The 18632-nt window shown below is 42.2% G+C and overlaps 1 protein-coding gene across 6 annotated transcripts in view; it reads left to right on the forward strand.

Moving 5' to 3' along the window:
- Nucleotides 1-18632, forward strand: part of CD99L2 (CD99 molecule like 2) — a 105730-nt gene that overhangs the window by 60981 nt on the left and 26117 nt on the right. For 3 of the 6 annotated variants that reach the window (XM_026487525.4, XM_026487524.4, XM_044379868.3), the window contains exons 3-4: nucleotides 1587-1655; nucleotides 2403-2477. The exons of the other annotated variants lie outside the window; for them this stretch is intronic. In XM_026487525.4, the coding sequence (XP_026343310.1) occupies nucleotides 1587-1655; nucleotides 2403-2477 (144 nt within the window). The remainder of the gene's footprint in view (nucleotides 1-1586; nucleotides 1656-2402; nucleotides 2478-18632) is intronic. 6 annotated transcript variants of the gene reach the window in all.

Raw genomic sequence — 18632 nt, forward strand, 5'->3', positions numbered from 1 at the left:
TAGTAATTTGGGTCTTCTTTCTTTTTGTCTTGGGTCAGTCTGCTAACAGTTCATCAATTTTGTCAAAAGAATCAAATTTTTGGATTTGTTTTTTCTCTATTTTTTATATTCTCTATTGCAGTTATTTCTGCTACAATTTTTATTTTCTTCTTGATGTAGGTTTGGTTTCCTCTTTATCTAATTTTTTAAAAGATTTTATTTATTCATTTATTTGAGAGGGAGAGCAGGGGAAGGGCAGAGGGAGGAGAGAGAATCTCAAGCAGACTCCATGCTGAGCATGGTGCCTGACGTGGGGCTCAGTCTCCCAACCCTGAGATCATGACCTGAGCTAAAATCGAGAGTCAGACCCTTAACTGACTGAGCCATCCAGGCGTCCCTATCTAATATTTTAATGTGAAAGGTTAGACTATTGATTTGAGACCTTTTTTTTAAAATGTCAATGTTTAGAGCTAGACCCCCCCCCCAGCACTGCTTTCACAGTAACACCTAAGTTTTGGTATGTTGTGTTTTCTTTTTCATTTGTCTCAGGGTATTTAATAATTTTCCTTATGATTTCTTCTTTGACCCATTGGTTCGAGTCTTCCTTCCTGATTTTTCTATCAAGCTGTTCTATCTATGATTGAAAGGATGGTATTGAAATCTACAGCTATTATTGTCAAATTGCCTATTCTTTGATTTTTGCCATTTTTTTGCTTCTTGTATTTTGGGGCTTGGTGGTTGAGTGCATATATGTTTAAAGTTTTATCTTTCTTCTGGATTTATCCTTTCATGATCACAAAATATCATTCTTTGACTCTTGTAATAGTGTTTGTCTTAATGTGTGTTTTATCTGGTAGTAATATAGCTACTCCAGCTTTCTCACAGTTGCTATTTGTATCATATACTTTTACCCATCTTTTTACTTTCAACCAGTTTCTATTTTTGCTCTTAAATTTCCTTTACTACTTCTAATAGTAGGAAGAATTACACCAAAGTCTTGATGTCTAAGGAAAGAAACTATTAGAAAACTAATACATAGTACGCCATGTGATAGGAGTGAAAGAAGTCTATATTTTTAGAGGAGTCTGGTTGAGCTGAAAAACCTCATCGTTACAGTAGTAACAACCACACTTAAATGAACTATCTTGTTGGTATTATACTACTTTCAGTTTATAAGACACTCCCGTACTCTACTGGGAGCGTAACCTCAGTCCATCCCTGGGCAGTATGATTTATGGTTATGGTGCCAGGTTGATAGTGGTGGAAACCAAGGCCTGAAGCTCCCAAGGGTCATGCTCAAGCTCTGGAATCTCCTGGACCTATCCAGCAGATCTAGGCTGAACACCTTGCTCCATTAATCTTCAGGTCACTTGTGGAACTGTGTCTGCCTTACCACTGGTCCTCTGAAGAAAAGTGAATGGAACTCATCTCATTTAAACCTTCTGCATTTCTTTGTCATCCTCAAACAGGTTGTCAGAGGCCTTCGAGGGGCCTCAAGGACTAAGACAGGGACACCATACTCATGATGTGACATCCCTGAGCCATGAAGTGGCTGCTGTATTTTGTTACTAAATGTGTTCCCATGCTGTCCCCCTTCCCCATTTTAGCAAGATGGGACCATGTCACAACCACAACCAAGAGGCCGGGAACAACCAGAGCTCCAGCAAAGCCTGCAGGTAATATGGCTGCTCTGAGGAGACCATTTATTTTTCAGTGTCATCTTTCAGTAAAGGATTTTGACTTTGTGACTTTTTCGTGGAGTTGTCTTAGCTTTCTCCAGACGGGTCACTTTCCTATTCAGACATCTTCACCGATGTAAAACAAACAAACAAACAAACAAAAAACTAGCCTTGGGGTGGGAGACACAGTCATTGCTCCTGTCTGGCAACTTGTTACTAGTACTTTAGGAGCATGCTACCATGTTTCTGGAAGTGGATGGCTACCATTCTTCTGAAGAGACAGTCATGACCCAAGAGAGAGAGTTACTGCTGCTTTTTTATTTGCCCTCGTGTCTTCACATTTGCACCCTCAAAGGGGTGCTTTGTGACCATGCAACCTCCCCATTGATTGTCTGATTTGTGGACTCCGTGCGGTTGGTTTTGAATCTTGGGTTAATACCTATAATCAGTGAGGAGACCATTAAAATGGTCTCTTTGCTAGCCTAAGCAAAGCATACACAGGAATATAAATTAGTTGAGAAAATGGTAATACAGTGCAAAGACTGAGAGCAGTAAGTTGATTCATCCTGTTGGTATTTTCATTACCAGCGTCTGTCAGAGTGGGAACCCAATTTTAGCTTCTTTGTCTTAACTCATTGACTGCATTGATCAGTTGAATCCAGGAGCGTTTTTGCACTTTTTGGAGTCTTGTACCCAGTTGTTAATCAGTTGGCCATTTCCTTTGTGTTTTGATGCTCACCGAAGGTAGCTCATTTATCTTGGCTGATGCTTTGGATGATCCAGACGATGGCCGCAGGAAACCAAGTGCAGGAGGAGGAGGTAAGTCAGAGCTGGCCGGAAGTCCTGGCCAGCACGGCGGCTCCCCGGACCTGGTTGTAGCTCATTAACTACAACTGCCCACAGAGCTCCCCTAGGGCTGGGGGTACTTCGAGGCACAGAACCCTAAAATAGTAGTTCTCAAACTTTTTGGTCTCAGGACTCCTGACATCATTGAGGATCTCAAGGGCTTTTTTTTATGTGGGTCACATCTAGCAGTATTTCTCATCTTTGAATTTAAAACAAACAAAAATCTTAAAATATTCATTTAAAATGAATAATAAAGTTGTATCTGTTAACAAAGAACATATTTTATGATAACTATGCTTGGCAAGACAAAAACAATTAAGTGAGAAGATCTTTGTGAACATTTTAGAAAATTTCTAGGACATCTTAGTGGAACAGCTGGATTCTCACATCTTCTGGATTCAGGTATATACGTTGTTATGATAAGTTGTTCACCCAATTTTTTCCAATGGTAACATGTTGCAAATTGTACTGTGATATCACAACCATTTATTGACATTGATACAGTACACTCATTCAAATTTCTCAGGTTTATTTGTACTCACAAGTGTATTTAGGTCTATGCAATTTTGTCATGTGTAGGTTGGTGTATTCCCCGTAAAATACACAGAACCGTCCCATCACTGTAAGTCTTGTTAGGTGGAGTGGTCTCCAGAAGTCGCTTAGTTCCTGATGGTTGAGTAAATTTGGTCTTTTATGAGAGAAAATAGCTAATTCAGCTCAAAATTGAAATAATCACGTAAGTGATTTTTCTCGGGTCACCTGTTACACTTGGATGTGCAATGTTAAATGCTTTCACAGTCCTTCCCATTTCATCACCCAGAGTGCTGAAAAGTTGTGTACTCAAGGTTGAGCTTTCATAAGGTGTTTTTTCTGCACCCCTCTATTAATTTTGTATTGCCTCGTAGTCAGTTACCATAAATTACTGAGTTAGAGCAATTTCAGTGCATTCTCTTATTCCCCTGGGTCAGGAGTTTGAGTTCTATTTAGCTGGGTCCTCCACTCACTGTTTCTTACAGAGCTGCAGTCATGGTATCAGCTGGGGCTGGGGTCTCATGTGAGGTGTGAGGTTTGAGGTTGTGCTCCATTTTCTGTTGCTGCTGTGGTAATGAATTACCATAGAGTTGGTTGCTTAAACAATGCATGTGTATTATCTTGCAATCATCGAGGTCAGAAATCTGAAACGGACCTAACTGAGCTAAAACCAGCGTGTTGGCATACTGTGTTCCTTCTGGAGCCTGTAGAGAATGTTGATTTCCTTGCCTTTTCCAGCTTCTTCAGGAGGCCTACATTCTTTGGCTCATGGTCCTTTCCCTCCATCTTCAGAGCCAGCAGTGTAGTGTAGCATTTTCAGATCTTTCTCTCTGACTCTTTCTCTCTCTTTTTTTTTAAGATTTTATTTATTTGTCAGAGAGAGCAAGTGCTCACAAGCAGGGGGAGCAGCAGGCAGAGAAAGAAGGCTTCCCAATGAGTGGGGAGCCCGATGCAAGACTTGATCCCAGGACCCTGAAATCATGACCTGAGCCGAACTGAGCCACCCAAGCGCCCCTGACTCACTCACTCTCTCTCTCTCTCTCAAAGACCTTTGTGATCACATTGAACCCACCCAGATAATCCAGTATAGTCTCCCCATCTCAGTATTCTTTTTTTTTTTAATGATTTTTTATTATATTATGTTAGTCACCATACAGTACATCCCCGGTTTCCGATGTAAGGCTCGATGATTCATTAGTTGTGTATAACACCCAGTGCACCATGCAATACGTGCCCTCCTTACTACCCATCACCGGTCTATCCCATTCCCCCACCCCCCTCCCCTCTGAGGCCCTCAGTTTGTTTCTCAGAGTCCATAGTCTCTCATGGTTCATTCCCCCTTCTGATTACCCTCCCCTTTCTTTATCCCTTTCTTCCCCTACCGATCATCCTACTTCTTATGTTCCATAGATGAAAGAAATCATATGATAATTGTCTTTCTCTGCTTGACTTATTTCACTTAGCATTATCTCCTCCAGTGCCATCCATGTTGCAGCAAATGTTGAGAACTCATTCTTTCTGATGGCTGAGTAATATTCCATTGTATATATGGACCACAACTTCTTAATCCAGTCATCTGTTGAAGGGCATCTCGGCTCCTTCCACGATTTAGCTATTGTGGACATTGCTGCTATGAACATTGGGGTGCATATGGCCCTTCTCTTCACTACGTCTGTATCTTTGGGGTAAATACCCAGTACTGCAATGGCTGGATCATAGGGTAGCTCAATTTTTAACGTTTTAAGGGACCTCCACACTGTTTTCCAGAGTGGCTGTACCAACTTGCATTCCCACCAACAATGTAGGAGGGATCCCCTTTCTCCACATCCTCTCCAACAATTGTTGTTTCTTGCCTTGTCTATTTTTGCCATTCTAACTGGCGTAAGGTGGTATCTCAGTGTGGTTTTGATTTGAATTTCCCTGATGGCTAATGATTTTGAACATTTTTTCATGTGTCTGTTAGCCATTTGTATGTCTTCATTGGAAAAGTGTCTGTTCATATCTTCTGCCCATTTTTTGATTTGTTTATTTGTTTCTCATGTATTGAGTTTGAGAAGTTATTTGTAGATCTTGATACCAGTCCTTTATCTGTAGTGTCATTTGCAAAGATATTCTCCCATTCGTGGGCTGCCTCTTAGTTTTTCTGACTGTTTCCTTGGCTGTGCAGAAACTTTTAATCTTGATGAAGTCCCATAAATTCATTTTATCTTTTGTTTCTCTTGCCTTTGGGGATGTATCATGAAAAAGGTTGCTTTGGCCGAAATCGTAGAGGTTGCTGCCTATGTTCTCCTCTAGAATTTTGATGGATTCCTGTCTCACATCGAGGTCTTTCATCCATTTGGAGTTTATTTTTGTGTATGGTGTGAGAGAGTAGTCAAGTTTCATTCTTTTGCACGTAGCTGTCCAATTTTCCCAGCACCATTTATTGAAGAGACTGTCTTTTTCCCACCGGATGTTTTTTCCTGCTTTATCAAATATTAGTTGCCCAAAGAGCCGAGGGTCCATTTCTGGGCTCTCTATTCTGTTCCATTGGTCTATGTGTCTGTTTTTGTGCCAGTACCATGCTGTCTTTGTGATCACAGCTTTGTAGTACAGCTCGAAATCCGGCATTGTGATGCCCCCAGCTTTGTTTTTCCTTTTCAACAGTTCCTTGGAGATTCGGGGCCTTTTCTGTTTCCATACAAATTTAAGGACTATTTGTTCTAGTTCTTTGAAAAATGTCCTCGGTATTTTGATCGGGATAGCATTGAAAGTGTAGATTGCTCTGGGTAGCATGGACATTTTAACTATGTTAATTCTTCCGATCCATGAGCATGGAATATCTTTCCATCTTTTTATGTCTTCCTCAATGTCTTTCAAGAGTGATTTATAGCTTCTAGAATATAGGTCCTTTACGTCTCTGGTTAAGTTAATTCCAAGGTAACGTATGGTTTTTGGTGCTATTGTAAATGGGATGGATTCCCTAATTTCTCTTTCTTCGGTCTCGTTATTCGTGTATAGAAATGCAACTGATTTCTGAGCATTGATTTTGTATCCCGCCACATTACTGAATTGCTCTATAACTTCTAATAGTTTGGGAGTGGCTTCTTTTGGGTTTTCCATATAGAGTATCATGTCATCTGCGAAGAGAGACATTTTGATTTCTTCTTTGCCGATTTGAATACCTTTGATCCCTTTTTGTCGTTTGATTGCTGTTGCAAGGACTTCTAGTACTATGTTGAATAATAGTGGCGAGAGTGGGCATCCTTGTCGAGTTCCTGATCTTAAGGGAAAGGCTTCCAGCTTTTCCCCATTGAGAATAATATTTGCAGTAGGTTTTCATAGATGGCTTTTATGAGATTGAGAAATGTACCTTCTATTCCTACACTCTGAAGGGTTTTAATCAGGAAAGGATGCTGTATTTTGTCAAATGCTTTTTCGGCATCGATTGAGAGGATCATATGGTTCCTGAGTCTTTTCTTGTTGATATGGTGTATGACGCTGATTGATTTGCGAATATTGAACCACGCTTGCATCCCAGGTATGAATCCCACTTGATCGTGATGGATAATCCTTTTAATGTACTGTTGGATTCTATTAGCAAGTATCTTGTTGAGGATTTTGGCGTCCATATTCATTAGGGAAATCAGTCTGTAATTCTCCTTTTTGAGGGGGTCTTTGCCTGGTTTGGGGATCAAGGTAATATTGGCCTCATAGAATGAGTTTGGTAGCTTTCCTTTTGTTTCTATTTTTTGAAATAGCTTTAGGAGAATAGGTATTATTTCTTCTTTGAATGTTTGGTAGAATTCCCCAGGAAAACCATCCGGGCCTGGAGTTTTGTTATTTGGAAGGTTGTTTATCACTGACTCAATTTCTTCAAAATTAATTGGCCTGTTTAAGGAATCAATTTCTTCCGGTTTCACTCTTGGTAGTTTATAGGTTTCCAGGAAGGATTCCATCTCTTCCAGATTGCTTAGTTTATTGGCATATAGCTGTTGATAAAAATTTCTAATAATCCTTCCAATTTCAATGGTGTTGGTCGTGACCTCTACTTTTTCATTCATAATTTTAATAATCTGGGTCCTTTCTCTTTTCTTTTGGATAAGTGTTGCCAGTGGTCTGTCAATTTTATTGATTCTCTCAAAGAACCAGCTTCTAGTCCTGTTGATCTGCTCTACTGTACTTCTGGTTTCTGCTTGATTGATTTCAGCTCTAATTTTGGTCAGCTGCTTCCTCGTGCGTGGATTAGGCCTGTCCCTCTGTTGCTGTTCCAGCTTCTTGAGGTGAGAATATAAAAACTGCATTTTAGATTTTTCTATTCTTTTGAGTGAGGCTTGGATGGCTATGTATTTCCCCCTTAGGACTGCCTTTGCAGTATCCCATAGGTTTGGGACTGTTGTATTTTCATTCTCATTGGTCTCCATAAATTGTTTAATTTGATTTTTGATTTCCTGGTTTATCAAGTCCTTCCTGAGCAGGATGGTTCTTAGTCTCCAAGTGTTTGAGTTTCTTCCAAATTTTTCCTTGTGGTTGAGTTCCAATTTCAGAGCGTTGTGGTCTGAGAATATGCAGGGGATAATTTCAGTCTTTTGGTATCGGTTGAGACCTGTTTTGTGTCCCAGAACATGGTCTATTCTTGAGAATGTTCCATGGGCATTAGAATGGAATGAGTATTCTTTGGTTGTGGGGTGTAGTGTTCTATATATATCTATGAGGTCCAACTCGTCGAGTATGGCATTCAGAGCCTTTGATTCTTTGCTTAGTTTTTGCCAGGGTGTTCTGTCTATTTCTGAGAGTGGAGTGTTGAGGTCCCCTACTATTAATGTATTTTTATTTATATGTCTCTTTATTCTGGTTAAGAGTTGGCTTGTGTATCTTGCTGCTCCCCTGTTGGGGGCATATATATTTATAATTGTCATATCCACTTGTTGAATACTTCCTTTAAGAATAATATAGTGCATGGGGCGCCTGGGTGGCACAGCGGTTAAGCGTCTGCCTTCGGCTCAGGGCGTGATCCCGGCATTCTGGGATCGAGCCCCACATCAGGCTCCTCTGCTATGAGCCTGCTTCTTCCTCTCCCACTCCCCCTGCTTGTGATCCCTCTCTCGCTGGCTGTCTCTATCTCTGTCAAATAAATAAATAAAATCTTCAAAAAAAAAGAATAATATAGTGCCCTTCTGCGTCTCTAACTATAGTCTGTAGTTTAAAATCCAATTTATCTGATATGAGAATTGCTACCCCAGCTTTCTTTTGAGGTCCATTTGCGTGAAAGATGGTACTCCATCCCCTTATTCTCAGTCGGAATGCATCTTTGGGTTCGAAATGAGTCTCTTGTAGACAGAAAATGGATGGGTCATTTCTTTTTATCCAATCTGCAACCCTGTGTTGTTTTATGGGAGCATTTAAGCCATTACCATTAAGACCGAGTACTGAGAGATATGATTTTAATGATGCCATGTTGCCAGTAAAGTCTTTGTTTGTATTGGCTGTGACTTTTGTTCTGTATCACTCTTGGGGCCTTTTTACTTTTATAGAACCCCCCGTAATATCTCCTGTAGGGCTGGTTTCATGGTTACGAAATTGGTTAGTGACTGGCGATTCTGAAATGTCTTTATTTCTCCATCAATTCTGAATGACAGCCTTGCTGGATAAAGGATCCTTGGCTGCATGTTTTTCTCTGAAAGAGCTTTAAATATGCTCCCCCAACCCTTTCTCTCATTCCAGGTCTGTGTAGACAGGTCTGACGTAATTCTGATGCCTTTGCCTTGGTACGTGAGAAATTTCTTTGCCCTGGCCGCTTTCAATACTGTATCCTTGGATCTAATATTTGCGAAATGCACTATGACGTGACGTGGCGTAGGTTTGTCATGGTTGAGCTTGGGAGGGGTCCTCTCTGCCTCTTGGACACGAATGTTTGTTTCCCTCGCTCGATTAGGGAAGTTTCAGCTACAATTTGTTCAAATATCTCTTCTAGACCTCTGTTTTTCTCCACCCCCTCAGGGATGCCGATGATTCTAACATTGGATCGTTTCATTGAGTCAGTAATCTCCTGTAACCTACATTCGTGGGCTTGGATTTTTTTAAGAGCAGCTTCTATTTTGGTTTTTTCCTCTATTAACCCATCCTTCAGTTCCCTAACCCATTCCTCTGCTTCTGTGACCCTGGCCGTCAGAGCCTCTAGTTTTGCCTGCATTTGGCTCATAGAATTTTTAATTTCTGTCAGATTTGCTCTCATTTCTGTCCTTAGGGATTCTATATTCTCAGTAACCTTTTCGTTAATAGTTTTTTCAATTCTACTCATCATTTTGACCATCGTTACTCTGAATTCCATTTCTGATACTTTGGTTACATCCATATCCATTATTTCTGTGGCAGAGGCCACAGACTCACTGTCTTTTCTTTGCTGGGGGCGGGGGGGCTTCTCCTTCTTGTCATTCTGATGAGGAGAGGTTGCGGGGTTGTCCAGAGCCCAAATTATTGCCTGGGTCCCAGGCCATGCCCCTTGTTTTTTAGGGATCTTAGGGATGTGGGCTTCTTCTTTAAAGATTTTATTTATTTATTTATGTGGCAGCCAACCAGCGAGAGGGAACAGAAGCCGGGGAGTGGGAGAGGAAGAAGCAGGCTCCCAGCGGAGGAGCCCGATGAGGGACTCCTTTCCGGAATGCCGGGATCACGCCCTAAGCCGAAGACAGGTGCTCAATGACTGCGCCACCCAGGCGCCCGGGTTGTGGGCTTCTTGATTTTTCAGCCTGCCTTCTGTGTTCTGGGGGAGGGGCCTGCCGCGCCGATACTCAGGCAACCCTGTTTGGGTAGAGTCTCCGCGTCCCCTGCGAGGGGTGATGGGGATGGGCACTCTCTGGGCCAGTATTTCCAGGCTTTTGTTCTCTGGCGGCTTTCCCTGGCGGTTTGCTGTGCCTCTTCTGAGAGTCAGAGCCGCAGCGGCCGAATTTCAGCCTCTGTCACAGAATGGAGGGATTGCGGCCCGTTCTCTACTAATGTTCTGGCCACTTTAACTCTGTTTCTGTTGGTGCTGCTCAACCCTGCAGCGTCCCGGGATGTGCGCTCCACACCCGGCGTCCCAGCCCTCACTTCCAGGGCCGGCGCGTCTCTGTCCTTTGTGTTTCTAACGCCGCCAGCCGCCAGCCGCCCCGCGCGCGCTCCGGAAGCTCCCGGTCTCAGTCTGGATCCAGTGAGCGCACCGGGATTCCGGTGTTCCGCGAGATGCCTGGTGGCGCGCGCACCCGGCTCACGGTCTCAGTCTGCTGTTTTGCGGGTGCCGTCCGCAAGCCCCGCCCGCTCCCCCGTGCAGGTGGCTACCGCTTCCCGGTGCCCAAACGAGGCGGCTCCCTCCCCTTCCGTTTATCTTCCAATATCTGTGCGCGGTTTCATGGCTCCCTGCTTCGTACCTCAATACTCAGCGCTGGAGATGTTCATTTGTAGAGATCCAGATGCATCATCCTGCGTCTCAGGCTGGTTCCGTGGTTGTTTAGGCTGGTCTGGTACCTATCCAGCTCCACTCGGGGGACCGGCTGAAAAAGGTGTCTCCTACTCCTCCGCCATCTTAACTCCTCCCATCTCAGTATTCTTAACTTAAAAACATATGTAAAACCTTTTGCCTTGTGTAAGGTAGTGTATTCACAGGTTCTAAGAATTAGGACATTGCTGTCTCTTTGGGGGGAGTATTGACTTTCTACCACATCTGCCCTCTGGTTTACAAATAGTCATATTCCCCCACATGCAAAAGACATTCAGTCTGTCTCAGCTTCTTCAAAAGCTTCAAGTCATTACGTCATCAGCTCAGATTCCAAAATCTTAAATTAATCAGCACAAATGTCCTAAATCTTATCACCTAAATTATCCAAATCAGATGTAGTTAAGGCTTTGGTTATAGAAACCATTCTGAGGTACAGTCCTTCATGTGTACACCCGTGAAACTCAAGAAACAAGTTATTTGATCCCCAAAATACAGTGGACAGGCGTGAGACAACAGTTGTAGATATTCCATTTACAAAAGTGAGAAAATGGGGGCGCCTGGGTGGCACAATCTGTTGAGCGTCTTATTCAGGTCATGATCTCCAGGTTGTGAAGTCGAGCCCCACATCGGGCTCCACGCTCAGTGTAGAGTCTGCTTGGGACTCTCCTCCCTGCCCTCCCCCCACTCTCTCCCACAAACGTGCATGCACGCACTCTCTCTCTCTCAAATCAGTAAATCTCTTTAAAAGTGAGAGAATATAAGGCAAAAGAATTTTACCAGTTTCCAGCAATTTCAAAATCCAACTGGGCAAACTCCGTTAGGTTCCAGGCCTGGGGATCATTTGCGGTGGCTCACAGCAGTACGTTCTGGGCTTGCAGCTCTGTCCTTGGAGTCATCCTTCCCTTTTCATAAAAGATAGCACGTTTGTAGCTGAGTTGTTCTGTCGGCCTATTTTCTGCCTATAGAATTTTGGGAGGCTAACAACCTTCTTTCATTTTGTTCTCTTTCTGTCTCTTTTACTTCCAAGCTGCCAGTGCTCCTGCTGCTATAAAATTCTCAAGAACCTTATGGATTTCCCATGTACATCATGGAGATTACTCCATTGGACAAGAGGCCCCTCCACAGATCTTTCCACTGAGATGGCTGAGGGGATCCATGAGTCACATGTATAATCTCTTCAAAGAGCCTTGTGTGTGACTACAACTCTGACCTTCTGACCCTTCCAAGGCACTAAAAAGAGGTTTGCCAGCCACACCATTGACTTTCTCTTCAAAGCATGCTCTCTTGGCAGTGAATTTTATAGCACTTTTTGTAATCAGGTTAGGATAAAACTTTTTTTTTTTTTGAGATCTCGTCAGCTAACCTGTCCAAGTTCATTATTTACAAGTCGGCTTTTCGCATAACTACAGGATGCATCGTTCAGCCAAGTTTTCTGCCACGTAGTAAGGATCTTCTTTCTTTCAGCGTCCGGTAGCATGTTCCTACATTCCATCTGAGACCCGACTGGCAAAGCCTTTAACATCCATATGTCCATCCACAGACTTCATGATGATGTAAGGACTCTCTAGTGTGCTGTAGGTTTTTTCTACCATGTTCTTGACTTCTTCCTGAATCCTCTTTAGCTGTCACTAGTTGTTAACATCCATATTTCTGCTAACCGTCTGTTCAAGGCAATCCAGGCTTTTTCTGTCGCGCTCCTCAAAATCCTTCCAGCCTTTGTCTATTACATGATTCCAAAGCCACTTCCACGTATCTAGGTATTTATTTCAGCAGTACCTTAATCCTAGTACCAGCATTTATAGTTTCTTATTGCTGCTGTAGCAAATTACCGCAGTGTGCTGGCTTAAAACAGTCCAAATGTATTACCTTCCGGTTTTGGAGGTCAGAAATATGATTTGGGTTTTGTTGGATCAAAATGAAAGGTACTGGCAGGGCTGTGTTCCTTTGGGAGGCTCTAGGGAGAAATCTGCTTCCTTGTTTTTTCCTGCTTTTGAAGGCCAGATTCCTTGGCTAGTGGCCCCTTCCTCCATCCTCAAAGCCAGCAAAGTAGTCTCTTCGGATTTCTCCCTCACTCTCACCACTGCTTCCCTCATCACATCTCCTCTGACTCTTCTGCCCATCTCTTCCCCTTTATAATTACCTTGGGCTTGCCTGAAAATTCCAGGATAATCTTTTCATCTCAAGGTCCTTAGCTTCATCACATCTGCACAGTCCCTTTTCCCTGTGTGACGTAACCTAGTCACAGGCTCGGCTGTGTTGGCAGAATTCATTTCTGTGCAGCTACAGAACCGTGGCCACCTCTTCAGGGCCTGCTAGAAAATGCGCGTCGGCTGCCTTTAATGTCAGCTCAGGGAAGGCCTAAAGCCCTCTTTTCAAGGGCTTAGCACCTGATGGTGTCTGAATCACGCAGAATATTCTCCCTTTTGAGTAATTCATTCCTACTGATTGGCATCCTAATTATATCTGCAAAAATCCCTTCACTTCTGCCTGATCTTAGAAATGACGTGGTTCCTCCCACACTCCAGGGGCTGGGATTATACAGGCTGTGTACACAAGGGGGAGAGCAGGCATCTTCACAGCTGTCTTAAGATGCCACCTACCATCTAGGACATTAAGTGAAACTGGCATTCTCTTTCAGCGGCTGTTCTATAGTGCACAACCAGATGCATTCTCATACCGTTGCTGCTACTGTCCTGGTTCACGCCCAGGGTCGGTCAGTGTATACACCACAGCGTTTGCACCACAGTGCAAATGTCAGCCCTTTTAAGAGGGCAAAGAACATCTGAGGAAGATTATAAAAAGTTATGACCTCACAGACCCCCCAGGGATTCACGGAATACTCTTTGAGAACTACTGTCCAGGTGCTACTTATGTGGCCTCAATCCATTTTCTGTTAAATCCATGATTTCCTCATGATGAATGTGCAGTGAGCACGTATTTGTGGGGCCAGGACAAGCAGGAAGGTCATTTGTATGTCTGCTGTTGTATCAAGCTTTACCTTCACAATTTCACTCCTGTAGGCAGTCCTGTAAATTAGTTCTACCTTTCGGGAGGGTGATTTGATAAAATCTTTGAGCAGCTCTTCAAAGCATTTTCCCGCTAGGTGCACTTCTGCGCGCGTGCAGCTCTCTTGTGTTTTATATCAGCCCCGAATGAAACACGGAAGCCCCACAGGGAAATACAGTTCTAAGCATTCATGCTGTACAGCCAATGCAAAACCAAGATAGATCTCTGGAACTGACATGAAGAGAGTCAAGTCACAGATCAGAATGTATGTGGTATGAATCAGCTTCTACCAAATACGTGTACGTGAGGCACGCACACGCATGCTAGCGTGCATATCTGAAAAGACTCCGTAGTCACCTCGGAGAATAGATCTGAGGTCAACTCTAATATTTGAATTTCTTTCAATTCTATACCTTTGGATTATTTTTATATTGAGCATATATTACCTTTGTAATGAACTTAAACATTAAAGCCATCTTTACGTGAGGAAGATCTCCAGGTGTCAGAACTGGGAAAACCTTCATGGTCATGTCCTCCCCTCATTGTTCGGATGAAAAGGACTAGTCCAGGGGTCTGCTGCAAGCTAGCAGAGTGACAGGACTGGAGCCTGGGGTCCTGGCTTTTCCTCTCCAGCGTGCTGCCATTACAAGTGTTTGCACAGGGGAGGTCTTGATGACCCCCAAGGGGAGTTTAGTGTCAGGTGGTGCACCTTGGCCAAAAAAGCCTTGGCAAAGGCTTCTCCTGATCCACAGGTCAACCTGTGCAGAAGAGTAATCACAGTACCTCAAAACCAAAATTGTAAGCTTTGGCTTGTAGTCATTCCTGGCCTGCTTGGCAGTTTGCCTAGCCCATGGAAGATTAGATCTAATAATCTAGAAAGAAGAAAATGGGATTCTGCTCTTTAAGAGATAAGCACAGTGTGAGAACAGAAAAATAGTGGCCACAGGGTCTCTAGAAAAATTGTATTTGATATACCCTCATCTCAAAGAGGCAGAGAGCTATGTTGTTCGGATTTTCAGTGTGCCACCAACCATTGGGATCAGGAAAGAATAAGCTTTAGTTGTCTGCAAACTTCACTTGTGTATCCCACCTCATTCCTAGATGTTCTTACTGCCCTTCTTCTGCCTGCTTTGCTCCTTAGTTTTTAAGATCAATAATCGACATTCTTGGCGGTGGGGGGGTGCCTGGGTGGCTCAGTTGGTTGGGCATCTGCCTTCAACTCAGGTCGTGATCCCGGGGTCCTGGGATGGAGCCTCTTGTTGGGCTCCTTGCTTAGTGGGGAGTCTGCTTCTCCCTCTGCCTCTCCCACCCACTTGTGCGTGCACTCGCTCTCTCTCTCTCTGGCTCACTTTGTCTCTCTCAAATAAATAAAAAAATTTTAAAAACAGACATTCCTGAGCCCCTGAAGACCAGCCGTTTATGTGTCAGACCTTTTTTTGATATCAAAAATGACCTTGATGTTCAAATCAATCTTTAACTATTTTTTTTAACTATTTGTTTTGAGGTAATTGTGAACTCATGAAGGTGTAAGAAATACTATGGAGAGATCCCATGTACCCTATATCCACTTTCCCCAGTGGTAACATCCTGCAAAATTATAGTATAATGTCACAAGCGGGATATCGATATTGATACAAAATCTAGTGATCCTATTCAGATTTTCCCAGTTTAACTTATACTCACATGTATGTGTGTGTTTTCACTTCTATGTAGCTCTGTCACCTGGGTAGATACATGTATCCACCATGATAGTCCACATGGAGAACATTTACATCATCATAAAGATCCCTCTTGCTGCCCTTTTATGAACACCATTACCTTCCCCTCTTTTCCCCCCTTTCTGGTCCCCACCCCGTAATCTGTTCATCTGTAGAATCTGGCAATTTAGAAAATGTTGTGTAAATGGAATCATATACTGTGTAATGTTTGGGGATTGGTTTTCTTTTCCACTCAGCATAATTCCCTTGAAATCTACCCAAGTTTTTGCAAGTATCAATAGTTTGTTGCTTTGCCTTGCCAAATAGTATTCCATGATGTAGATATACCACAGTTTGTTTATGAAGGTCATCTGGTCTTTTCCAGTTTTTGGTTATAAACATTTATATGCAGGTTTTTGTATAAGCATGAGTTTTCCATTCTCTGGGGTAAATGCCCGGGAGTGTTAATTGCTGGGTCATATGATAGTTGTAGGTTTAGTTCTTAAAGGATGTTGCCAGCCTGTTTCCCAGAGTGGTCGTATACCATTTTACATTCCCACCAGGGGTATATGAGTGATCCAGTTTCTCCACATCCTTGTTGGTACTTGGAGCAGTCATTCTGATAGCTGTGATATCTCATTCTGATTTTAATTTGCATTTCTCTAATTGTATGTGCTTATTGGCTATCTGTATAAACTCTTCAGGGAGATGTCTCTTCATGTCCTTTGCCCATTTTCTAATTGGATTGTCTATTTTTTTACTCTGAATTTTAAGAGGTCTCCATGTGTTCTGGACACAGTCCTTAGTCATATATGTGTTTCGTAAGGATTTTCTCCTGCTCTGTAGCTTGTCTTTCATCTTCTTAACACGGTCTTTCACAAAAGGAAGTATTATAATTTTGATGAGGTCTGGCTTGTCTTTTTTTTCTTTTATGGATCATGGCTTTGCTAGCAAGCCTATGCACTCTTCACCAAGCCCTCAGTCCTGAGGATTCTCTTCTGTTTTCTGAAAGTTTTGTAAATTTACACTTGACATTTGAGACAAAGTTGTTCATTTTGAGCTCATTTTTGGATAAGGTGGGAAGCTTAGGTTGTGGTTCATTATTTTTGCCTGTGGATATCCCGTTGCTCCACCAATGGACACCCTTAGTTGAGATAGGTGAATGTTCATCCTTTGTGGAAAAGACCATCCTTCCTCCATCTTGCCTTTACACCTTTATCAAAATCTCTTGAGCTTATTTGGGCAGGTCTTTTTGGGTTCTTGATTCTGTTCCATTGATCTGTGTGTCTGCCTCCCTGCTGATGTCTTGATTACTGTAACTATAAGTAAGTGTTCAATACCGGGGAGAGTGATTCCTCCCACTTTATTCTTTGTCAGGATTGTTTTAGCTCTTCTGGGGCCTGTGGCTTTCTGTACGGATTTTAGAATAAGTTTGTCAAGGACCTGGCGGATTTGGATAGGTCAGTTTGTGGAGAGTTAACATCTTTATTTATTTTTTCCCAAGATTTTATTTATTTATTTGACAGAGAGAGCGAGCGAAAGAGGGAACACAGGGGGAGTGGGAGAGGAAGAAGCAGGCTCATAGCAGAAGAGCCTGATGTGGGGCTCGATCCCAGGACCCCGGGATCACGCCCTGAGCCGAAGGTAGACGCTTAACGACTGCGCCACCCAGGCGCCCCAACATCTTTAATTCTGAGTCTTCCAATGCATGAACACAGTATGTCTCCGGTTATTTAGGTCTTGATTTTGCTCCTTATCTTCTTGTAACTTTCGGTATTCAGTTCCTGTATGATTGATTTTGATATTGTTAATGCTATATCCTGAGACCTTGCTGAACTCATTGGTTCTACAAAACTCACTTACTGAATTCTAGGAATTTTTTTTTTGTAGCTTCCTTGGAATTTTCTATGTACATGATCCTGTCATCTACAAATAGGGATAGGTTTCTTTCTTTCTTTCCATTCTGTATCTTTTATTTTTTGTCACAATGTTGGCACTTCTAGTACTACATTAAATTAGAGCAGTATCTGTGCCCTGTTTCCAAACTTAGGGAGAGAGCATTCAGTCTTTCACCATTAAATCTGATGATAGCTACGGGTGTTTTCTAGATTCTCTTTATGAAGTTGAGGTAGTTATCCTTTATTCCTAATTTGCTGATTCTTTTTTCCTAAATGAGTATTGGATTTTTCCATGTCAATATGATTATGATTTTTCTTCCATAGCCTGCTGATATGGTGGGTTACATGGTTATTCAAATGTTGATTCAGCTTTGCATAACTAGAATAAATCCCATTTGTTCATGGTATGTAATTCTTTGTATACGTTCTATTCAGTTTGCTAATATTTTGTTGAGGATTTTATGTATTAGTTCATGAGAGACATTGGTCTATAGTTATTTATTATATGGTCTTTTTCTGTTACCAGGTTAGTACTGGCCTCATAAAATGAGTTGGGAAATATCCCTCCTTTCTATTTTCTGGAAGAGATTATGTAAAATTGGTGTGAATTGTCTTTTAAATGTTTGGTAGAGTTCACCAGTGAAACCATCAAAGCCTGGATATTTCTGTTTTGGGGAGCTTTTACATTAAAAAATTGCTCATGGTTATAGGAATATTCAGATTGCAGGTTTCATCTAGGTTGAATAACTTTTATTGTGGTAAATGTACATAGAACTTACCATTTTAATCATTTTAAATGTACACATCCTTGGCATTAAGTATATTCCCAGTGTTGTGCAACCATCACCACTATTCATTTCCAGAATTTTCTCATCATCCCGAGCAGAAAGTCTTTACCCATTAAACAGTAACTCCCCATTTTTCTCTACCCTCATCCCCTAGTAATCTCTATTTTACTTTCTGTCTCTACGAATCTGCCCCTTTGGGGTACCTCATATAAGTGGAATCCTATAATATTTGTCCCTCTGCGTCTGACTTCTTTCACTTAGTATAAGTTTCCAAAGTTTATCCATGTTGTAGCATAAATCAGAATTTCATTCCTTTATATGGTGGCATCATATTCCATTGTATGTATACCACATTTTGTTGTATCTGTTGACGAACATTTGGGTTGTTTCTTCCTTTTAATGGTTGTGGATAGTGCTGCTGTGAACATTGGCACGCGAGTACCTGTTTGAGTCCCTGCTTTCAATTCTCTGGAGTGTATACCTAGCAGCAGAACTGCAGGATCATTTGGTAATTCTATATTTAACTTCGAGGAACTGCCAATCCGTTTTTCACGGCAGCTGTAGCATTTTATGTTCCCACAGCCAATGCAACAGGTTCTGGTTTCTTCACATCCTCTCCGACACTTGTTTTCATTTTTCTTTTGGTGGCAGCCATCCTAATGATTGTGAAATGGTATCTCACTGTGGATTCAATTTGCATTTCCCTAACAACTAGTGACGCCGGGCATCTTTTCATGTTCTTATTGGCTATTTGT

The sequence above is a fragment of the Ursus arctos genome, chromosome X, assembly GCF_023065955.2.
Source record: "Ursus arctos isolate Adak ecotype North America chromosome X, UrsArc2.0, whole genome shotgun sequence".
Lineage (NCBI taxonomy): Eukaryota > Metazoa > Chordata > Mammalia > Carnivora > Ursidae > Ursus > Ursus arctos.